Source organism: Bubalus kerabau, chromosome 1 (genome assembly GCF_029407905.1).
Source record: "Bubalus kerabau isolate K-KA32 ecotype Philippines breed swamp buffalo chromosome 1, PCC_UOA_SB_1v2, whole genome shotgun sequence".
Classification (NCBI taxonomy): Eukaryota; Metazoa; Chordata; class Mammalia; order Artiodactyla; family Bovidae; genus Bubalus; species Bubalus kerabau.
Window position 1 is genome coordinate 120,713,956 of NC_073624.1, and position 10,302 is coordinate 120,724,257.

The 10,302-nt window shown below is 40.4% G+C and overlaps 1 protein-coding gene across 2 annotated transcripts in view; it reads right to left on the reverse strand.

Annotated features, from left to right (window-relative positions):
* The window catches only part of TPH2 (tryptophan hydroxylase 2), a 102,616-nt gene extending 94,689 nt beyond the window's left edge, over positions 1 to 7,927 (reverse strand). Inside the window, exons 1-4 of one of the 2 annotated variants that reach the window (XR_008716563.1) lie at positions 7,695 to 7,927; positions 4,592 to 4,744; positions 756 to 939; positions 558 to 658 (exon numbers count right to left, since the gene is read on the reverse strand). Coding sequence is in view for 1 of the 2 variants with exons in the window: in XM_055587437.1 (XP_055443412.1) it covers positions 558 to 658; positions 756 to 939; positions 4,592 to 4,744; positions 7,695 to 7,799 (543 nt within the window). In the remaining variant the exon portion in view is untranslated. The remainder of the gene's footprint in view (positions 1 to 557; positions 659 to 755; positions 940 to 4,591; positions 4,745 to 7,694) is intronic. The other variant, XM_055587437.1, reaches the window with a different exon arrangement.
* Between the last annotated feature and the right edge of the window lie 2,375 nt (positions 7,928 to 10,302).

Sequence of the window (10,302 nt, forward strand, 5' to 3'; positions counted from 1 at the left end):
GGAAATGCTTACTACATATCATATTTCTTTAAAGGTGGTCATTTTTACAGCTGTAGAGCTGAGATGGCGGTAAATAGATTCAGGAAGGAGAGATGCGTCTTCCATTATGGTCTGATTCTATCACCCTCTGCCTTTCCATTGAGACTGAAGTCCACCACATTGCTCTGCTCCTAACTACTTCCAGTCAAGGAAAATAACAAGGAGAATTTTACTCTCTCACTGAGCCCCATAACACCAAGTCCTCCCTAGTTTCCCAAAGAGGCGACCAAGTTCAGTTCCTCCTTTCTTCTATTTCAGGCTGTCTAATTCTACAGAAATGCTCTCCAAGGTTTATACTCTCCTCCTCTTTTATCCAACCCCTTTAAAAATAAAAGCAAGGTGGAACTACCATCCTTCTAACCTGCTTCCAGCCAACGCATACGTACAGAGAAGCTTTATCATTTAAGAGCCTGCTCTCAGTTACAGGGAATAAATAATAAATTGCTCTATGATAAAGCATCATGGCACTGCCATATGCTGGAAGAGCACATGCGGGATGGATATGACTGGGCACTTACTGGGTGGTCGGCATCCAGCTCCGAACCATACATAAGAACTCGGTGAGAACACCTGTCTAACTCCGAGATCTTCCGGGGAAACCAGGGCACGTCCTCCAACTCTGTTGGAAACACAGTGCAGGTTCAAAAATATTAGCTTTCCCCTTTGCAACACGTGTCAGCTTGCAAAATCACCCAACAGACAAAAACTGGCCTTGCCTTCTTCCTCCGTCCAAATGTTCTCTGGCGGATTCAGCGTCACAATCGTGGTTTGAAATTTCAGTGACTGAATGAGCTCATTGAATTCCGTTTTGCCACACTCACAGTCCACAAAGATTTCAACTTCCGAACTTCGCCGCCGGGATTTCCGGGACTCAATATGAATCATGTTGACATGTTTTTCCTGTGAAAGTACAAACAACATATCTAAATCACCTTCAGGGCACAACAAAAGAGATGCCATGGACTGTCCTTGTTTACCATGTAAGCAGAAAGGCGCCAAGTGCCCACAAAAGAGGAAAAGACAATTATCTCACTGTTTGATCAACTAAAACATGGAAATGTTTTCCAGCCATTGTCTCTATGAATAAGAACAGTAACTGTGCATAGGTTTTCCTGTCTCTTTTTCAACAAGGAGGGACATTATGGTATATAAAGGGCCCCATAAAATGTATAATAATTATGAAGATTATCATTTCCTAGAGGAGTCCACATCCCAGTGGTGGTGTGCACGCTTATTTGGGAGGAAAAATTAGTTTATCATTCTGTTATATATCATATTGTCAGATTGATTTTTTTATATATATTTTCCCAAAAAAACTTATAACTCAAACTCTTGATTTTATAGTAATAAAACATTTCCTTCTGAAATAAAACTTAAGATAATTGTAGAAGAAATAATAGTATGAACAGCAGGCAAATAAGGCAGAAACGGGGAAGGTGACATGAAAATGACTGAAATTTGGGAAACACTGACCAAAGAGTGGCCCACAATTTAGGGGGGTGGGGTGGGGGAAGGAAGCAAGAAAAGCAGCTAAGGAAGGATCTCTGTAGGCAAGAAGATAAAAGAAGACTCCCTAATGGAACCACTTAGGAACTATTGTCTTTCAGCAACCTCCAGGCTAACTAACTTCATCCAAGAATGTGTTGCTGCCAACTATCATGATGGATTTCATGAGTAAAATCTCCTTACAATAAGATGTTCAAAGCAGGGCCACAATTTCACACTTAAGTCTCCGGTTTAAATTTCCCCAGTGATGTAGTCTTTCTTTGTCCTCAGTTAACTGAAGACTAAGTTCTCTCCATCCTAATCACCCCCAGACAAGCAGATCCCTCCCCATCAGTCCACTATCCTCTGATTATCAGCATAACTCCTAGTACAATCCGGGAGGCCTCACACCTTTCAGCACAGCAGCAGGATAGGCAATTTCCAGTGCCAGGCCAGGATGAAATCACAGCATCCTTCTCTGTATAAAGAAACTCATCCTGTGACCAGGCCACTAATTGCTCTACTTATGTTTTTAATAAGTTTTGCAATAATGCCATATTTTCTAAATTGGGAGGTAATAAAGGTAAGATTAACATTAGGTTCAAAGTTCAAGTGTCTTCACACAACTGGGTCACTGCGTGGACTTTGGTTGAAGCAGAGTGGATATTTTTAGACAAGAAAACTGGGGTCCAGATGGGTTAAGTGATGTAACTAAGACCCCAGCACCAGCTGATGGCCAAGTGAAAACCCAGAGCTGACGACTGTGTCTCCAGGGGTTTTTCCACTGCACCCAGCTTGGAATTGAATTGGCCTGCCTTTGGGCACTGTATGAGACAGCACTGGACGATATCATTATGTGTAAAATATTTCCCCAAACTTCCATTACCACTGTTTATTGTACCTGATCCTTTCTTCAAGGTCAGAAGAGAACAAGGAAATATTTTCCAAATCAGACTGCTAATTTCCCCTCTATGGTCATCAAAGAGGCATCACAATAATGCCTAATGTCTGCACACTTTACAAAGCACTTACACTCCTGTTATTTCAGCACAACAACCTTGTTAGGTAGGAATTATTACTGCTATTTTACAAATGAAGCTACTGAATCTAGGAAGCAGCTAGGGATTAGCTGAGCCAAGAGAACACAGGTCTGAAACCTCTGCCCGCAATTCAGTCTCTCCATGGCACCAGCAGCCCAAGGCACCAAACGGTGCTAGGCCCCCGTTATAGCTCTAACTATGGCCAGTGCCCCCAAACAAAACCCACTGGTAAAAGAGGCATGTCCTGAAGGAGAAGGAAGCCATCAGGTGTACCCAGGCAAGAAGTCAAGAGTTTTTCTGGCTTTTTATAACCTTCCCCTCAACCGCAATCTTTCTTGAGTCAACCCACCCATTTGGATGACTGTATTTCTGTAAGAGAAAGCTAGCTGGAGCTCCCAGGCTTCCCAGGTGGTGCTAGTGATAAAGAACCTGCCTGCCAATGCAGGAGATGTAAGAGAGGTGCGTTCAATCCCTGGGTTGGGAGGATTCCCCTGGAGAAGGGCATAGCAACCGACTCCAGTATTCTTGCATGGAGAATCCCATGGACAGAGGAGCCTGGTGGGCTACAGTCCATAGGGTTGCAAAGAGTTGGACACAACTGAGGCGACTTAGCACACACACAGTCCTAGGTCCTATATAAGGAGAATGACTCATCTTTACAAAAGACACGTTAGGTTCTTGAAACAATGAGGCTTCGGGGAATAACAAGTGCTTATACCTTCCTTATTTAACTTATATGCAGAGTATATCATGAGAAACGCTGGGCTGAAAGAAGCACAAGCTGGAACTAAGAAGGCCGGGAGAAATATCAATAACCTCAGATATACAGATGACACCACCCTTATGGCAGAAAGTGAAGAGGAACTAAAAAGCCTCTTGATTAAAGTGAAAGTGGAGAGTGAAAAAGTTGGCTTGAAGCTCAACATTCAGAAAATGAAGATCATGGCATCTGGTCCCATCACTTCATGGGAAATAGATGGGGAAACAGTGGAAACAGTGTCAGACTTTATTTATCTGGGCTCCAAAATCACTGCAGATGGTGACTGCAGCCATGAAATTAAAAGACGCTTACTCCTTGGAAGGAAAGTTATGACCAACCTAGATAGCATATTCAAAAGCAGAGACATTACTTTGCCAACAAAGGTCCGTCTAGTCAAGGCTCTGGTTTTTCCTGTGGTCATGTATGGATGTGAGAGTTGGACTGTGAAGAAGGCTGAGCACCGAAGAATTGATGCTTTTGAACTGTGGTGTTGGAGAAGACTCTTGAGAGTCCCTTGCAGTGCAAGGAGATCCAACCAGTCCATTCTGAAGGAGATCAGCCCTGGGATTTCTTTGGAAGGAATGATGCTAAAGCTGAAACTCCAGTACTTTAGCCACCTCATGTGAAGAGTTGACTCATTGGAAAAGACCCTGATGCTGGGAGGGATTGGGGCAGGAGGAGAAGGGGACAACACAGGATGAGATGGCTGGATGGCATCACTGACTCGATGGACGTGAGTTTGAGTGAACTCCGGGAGTTGGTGATGGACAGGGAGGCCTGGCGTGCTGTGATTCATGGGGTCGCAAAGAGTCGGACATGACTGAGCAACTGAACTGAACTGAACTGAATACTAACATATCACATTTTATGCCATCAATGTGCTCTAGGACATATGCATGATTCAAATGTGAACAAACTGAATCAGGCTGCAAGCTCTTAATATTTAAAGATACCTTCTTTGGCTTCTTTTGTCTTTGCCTTTCCAGGTGTGAGGCTCACACTTTTAAAGTACCGACTTCCTCACCTGACAACAGTATGCAGAATTACTAATCGGCTGACTCTGAGTTAATAAACCATTATTTCCACGAATGCTTATTTTATTGTTTGACAGACCAACCCCTCTTATAGAGCTTCATGAAGTTTGGTCTCTTTGAACGTTTCAACACATTATCTAGAAATGGCTTCAGTGATACTTCATAGGAGATGACAGGTTTGTAAACCAGCACACAGACACTTTTAAAGTCGGATAGTGATGTTTTACATTCACCTGGAAGAGTTTCAGCGCTTTGACCAATCCACCAACTTCATTTTTCAAGGAGAACACAACTGCCGTCTTGCCGCTCTCGGTAGCAGTGTCGCTTTTGCTGCTTCCCTTGCTGCCTTTTTTATCATCATTTTTGCCAGAGTTAGTTTTATTTAGCTTCAAGAAGGGAGAAACACACACAGAAGTATTAGTTAGGATTCCAGAGTTCTCTGTAACCAGATTCTTTTTCAGATATTCCATTCATATGCTGGAACCCTTAGCACGCATACAAACTCAAGGAGAAGTTGCCAAGCACTTATAACTATCGATCATAAGTACTGGTCTAATTTATTCATGGGCACTATTTTGCAGTGCTCAAAGATATCATCCAATGGTTGAAATTAAAGGGAAATCATATTTGCTTCATTTTAATAGCAACAAAAATCTGACCATCATAAAGTCTCTTGTCTACTCAGCCATTAAAAAGAATGCATTTGAATCAGTTCTAATGAGGTGGATGAAATTGGAGCCTATTATACAGAGTGAAGTAAGGCAGAAAGAAAAACACCAATACAGTATACTAACACATATATATGGAATTTAGAAAGATGGTAACAATAACCCTGTATATGAGACAGCAAAAGAGACACTGATGTATAGAACAGTCTTTTGGACTCTGTGGGAGAGGGAGAGGGTGGGATGATTTGGGAGAATGGCATTGAAACATGTATAATATCATATATGAAATGAGTCGCCAGTCCAGGTTCGATGCACGATACTGGATGCTTGGGGCTGGTACACTGGGACGACCCAGAGGGATGGTATGGGGAGGGAGGAGGGAGGAGGGTTCAGGATGGGGAACACATGTATACCTGTGGCGGATTCACGTTGATATATGGCAAAACCAATACAATATTGTAAAGTTAAAAAATAAAATAAATAATAACAAAAAGGAAAAAAAAAGTCTCTTGTCTGAATAACTCCTTTCTTTCTAACAGATTTTATAGGATGAAGTTTGATCTGTTAGCCTAGTTGAATTATATCAAAGCTACATTAATTACTAAACATAGAATTAAGCTATAGTAATTACTAAACATATTTTTCACAATAATTTTTTCAATTAATCTTAAAAACAAAATATTAATTTTGTGCTGAAATATGTCAGAACATACACTGAAATTGATCACCTTACATTCTGCAAGTAGATCCACATGGTCAATGTGAGTCTATCTGCAGAAGTTGAGCACATGGGAGTGTATTCAATGAAGACCACCTGTGTCAGCAGATGATATCTGAAAAGTGGCCATAAAAATTCAGCTGCATGAAAAAACTGAAGAAAAGAAAGAAAGATGAAGGAGGGGAGGGAGGGAGAGAGACAGAAAGGAAGGCAGGAAGGAAGAGGAGGGTAAAAAGAAATCAAGAAACAAAGAGGCTAGCTCATCATTAGGAGCCAAGAGCAGAATCTGAGAAATCGAAAAATATTAGCACTTCATTGGCCAACCAAGATACCATAATAATACACAACTAGGTAATGACTACTAGTCCTATTGGCTAAAGACAAAAATGACAGATTGCAGAAACTTGGATCACATTGTCAGAAATACACAATTATAAAGCTGGAAACTTATTCAGCAGAATGCAAACTGGAGTGTACCTTTCCATGTTCTTTATACACAGATGAAGACCTGGGCAAATAGAACTTTCTCCCTGGCAGACAGTGACATAGTGCAGTCATACCAATCTATTACTTGCTCATGAAACTGAGAAATGCACATTTGATATGGAACCCAGAGAACAGTTCTTTGTTATTTTCTTCCTCTGATTTCTCTAGTGGCTTTATTTTCACATGTTACCATTGCCTCACTCACTAGATTTATATATCACAGAAATAAATATTTTATAATTTATGACTTGAGGGACAAAAGAAGTTTATGCAGGCATTGGCATTTGACAGTATGTTCCATCATTAAAAGCTCAAATGTTGTAGTGCTCTCAACATCTGCCACAGATCTTATATATTTAAGTAGTATTTTCTATATGAAAGGGTTATTATACATTAACCATAACTCTGAGTTTTCCTCCCAGAAGGTCACTATGGCTTCAGAATTCTTCATTGTAATATCTCATTCAAATATTCATTTCTAACATTTAAATGTTAGAAAACTTATTTATGTTTTAGACTCATTTTTGCAAATTGATTTAAACAGTTCTTCAAAACTTGTCCTGATTACTTTTCAACATTTTTAGGAGTAATAATATACTAGGACAATACAACCCTCTGGCACATAGTCAGAGCTACAATACTAAAACAGATTTTTCTATGATACACACTGAATTGTAATTGGTTGATTAACTCTGGTAATATGGTAATGAAATATCATTTAATATTTTTAATAACTAGAAATCTGAATACACTTTTCATTCACTGTCTTCTTTATTAAATCCTATGATTATTACCCCATATCACGATCTAAATCCTGCAAAATGTTACTTTTTCATTTACTGTTTTTTTTATAAAACTGCCTTAAATATTGAAACAAGTGGTATATTGCTTTCATTACCCTATCAATTAAACTGAAAAATAATGCAGTAATGAGGAACACAGGAAAACTTTTGAAAGGAATCTGATCCTTCTCTTATTCCAATAAACAGCACCTATAGACAAAACCAGAAAATATTACTTTGTGTTTAAAGACCAGGTTTTATAGATGGAAGAGGGTACAGAAGACACAATAATCTTGCAGGAACCATAAAAATCCATTTAATTTCTTCTCCCTGTTCCAACACATAATAAACGGTCCTTTCAAAAATTCTGCACACTTATATTGGTTGTTGAAATAAGACATTGTTTCATAGAACTTCTCATTCTTAATGTTCGGGAACTTCTTTACTTTCAACTCAAAAACTTTGAGGAAAGAAAGTTTTGCCCCGTAGAGATCAGGACACCTGCTTTACTTTATAGAGAGAGTAGGAAGGGTGGAGAGAGGCAGGAGGGAGGCAGGTTAGACAGATAATAGAGAAAGGAATTAAGGGTGTGTGTTTAGAGTAGGTGTCCCAGTGGCAAGGATAGGACTATCCCAAGCCTGGAAAACACTCCTCTAGGGAGTGCCAGCTACTCAGTACTCACTGTTAAGCTGGCGAGCAGCTGATGCTCTTCAGGCACTGCTGAATCCAGGGAAAGCCCTCTCCTTGCCCAGTATTTACTGGAAAACATCATCATTGCTGGCTGCATGGGTCCCGATGTAATTTGCTTCCTCTGCAGCAGGGGGACTAGCAGGGCAGCAGCCGCGGTGAGGTGAGAGGAGCTGGCAGGCAGCAGACCTCTCGGAGCGCTGACCAGAACCCTGGTGCTGAAGAAAACACGATGCGAATCTTCCCCTTCCAGGCCCCTTTATATGAGTGACTGGGGACTGATGGAAGGCTGATTAGAAAGAAACTCATTTCTGGCTGCCGATGGCCACAGTCAGATTAAAAACCTGAAGCCTGGGGTTATCTGTGTTCCCCTGCTATTTGTTTGTTTCATAGGTCGAGTAGCTGCTGGGCGTGGGTGGTGGAGAACAATACATAATGGAGTGTTATTTGTAAAAGAAAACAACTCTCCCCTGACCTTAGCTCTCATCTCTCAAACCTGCTACTGGCAAGTTAACCTCACCCTTAAGGTAATGAGGAATTCAATGTTTTCAAAAAAAAAAGTAAAATAATTCGAGAAAGATCAGTATTGCAGAGTCCCTAAGCCATTTTACTTTATGTTAATAAATTTTTTCTGATCTGATGTGTTATGACTGTGTGAATGGAACTGTGTGTGTGATGGCGTTCATAAAATGCCCTGCTCCCTAGTCGTGTGACACCACCATGCAGTGATGTTTAGGCAATTGTAAAGGAAATGTGAGGCTGTGATTCAGCCACATACATGCATAGTTGAGACACTAACCCTAGAATCTTCCTCACTACGTAGGAATGAAAAGGATATGAAATGTCCATATAATCATTCCTTTGATGACTTCAAACTAGAACAAGTCCAACAATTTGAAATGCATAGATCAAGTGATAACTTACTATTCAAACTTTAGTAAATCATAAAATTTCCAAGGAAAATATTAATAGCCTCCCGAAGTGTTGAAGACTCTTGATCAAATGGATGTGTTTATGGAGAAACAGACACAGAGAACAGATTTATGAATATGGGGAAAGGGGAGGAGAGGGTGAGATGTATGGAAAGAGTAACATGGAAACTTACATTACCATATGTAAAATGGATAGCCAACGGGAATTTGCTGTATCGCTCAGGAAACTCAAACAGGGGCTCTGTATCAACCTAGAGGGGTGAGATGGGGAGGGAAATGGGAGGGAGGTTCAACAGGGAGGGGATATACATATACCTATGGCTGATTCATGTTGAGGTTTGACAGAAAACAGCAAAATTCTGTAAAGCAATTATCCTTCAATAAAAAATAAATTTTTTTTTTTAATGGACGTTTGATTGCAAAACTAACCAAGGACTGGCACTGCTTGTCTATATAGAAAACAAAATGAAAATTTTTCTAAACAGGAATGGATGAGCAAAAATTAACTGGATTTTATTGACAATTGTTTCTGGAGTCTTGAGGGGTCATAATTATTATTTGATCTAATTTTTGAAATATTAATGGCTTGAATTTACTCTAAAAATCAGCTCTGATAACCTAATACGAAAGTGAAGTTTAAATATACTGATAGAAGTAATAATAACAAAAACAACAATAATAATAGTTAATGTCACTGAGTACTTAGTAGTTGCCAATTCCTAAACACTTTTTAAGATAAAACGTGATTCATCATCACAACATTTACAATGCAGTAACTATTATTTCCACTTTATATATGGAGAAACTGAAGCACAAAGAATTTAGGTAATTTGCCAAAGGTTTGGTTTTCCCTCGTGGCTCAGTAGTAAAGAATCTGCCTGCAATGCATGAGCTGCAGGAGACGTGGGTTCAATCCCCGGGTCGGGAAGATCCCCTGAGGGAGAGCATGACAACCCACTCCAGTATTGTTGCCTAGAGAATCCAGTGGACAGGGGAACCTGGCGGGCTGCAGTCCACAGGGTCGCAAAGAGTCTGACTTGGCTGAAGTGACTTAGCACACACACATGCCAAAGGTTTACATAATTAAAAGGTGGCTGAGGCACGATTTAAATTCAGGCAGTTTGGCGCCAAAATCCATGGTCTTAACTATTACATTATACCTTTGAGTATTCCAAACAAAGAAACAAAAGTAAGCTCAAGAAAACATACATAGATTATTTCACCTAGAAGAGGATTTGGGAAAATGTGTAATTCAACAAAGATTTGTTAAGGACTCACTCTGTTAGGACTTCCCTGGTGGCTCAGACGGTAAAGCGTCTGCCTACAATGTGGGAGACCCAGGTTCAATCCCTGGGTCAGGAAGATCTCCTGGAGAAGGAAATGGCAACCCACTCCAGTATTCTTGCCTGGAAAATCCCTTGGATGGAGGATCCTAGTAGGCTACAGTCCATGGGGTTGCAAAGAGCTGGACAGGACTGAGTGACTTCATTTCACTCTGTTAGGCACTGAAACTGAGTCCTGGGGATGCAAAGACAAAAGAGATACACTGCTACCCTCAAGCAAGGCACAGACTAGCTGAAAGAGACATACGTGCTAATAAATAAGTGAAACAAAACACACTGAATTCTCTATGGAAGACAGTAAAAGCACAAGGGACAGAGTGCTCAGTGT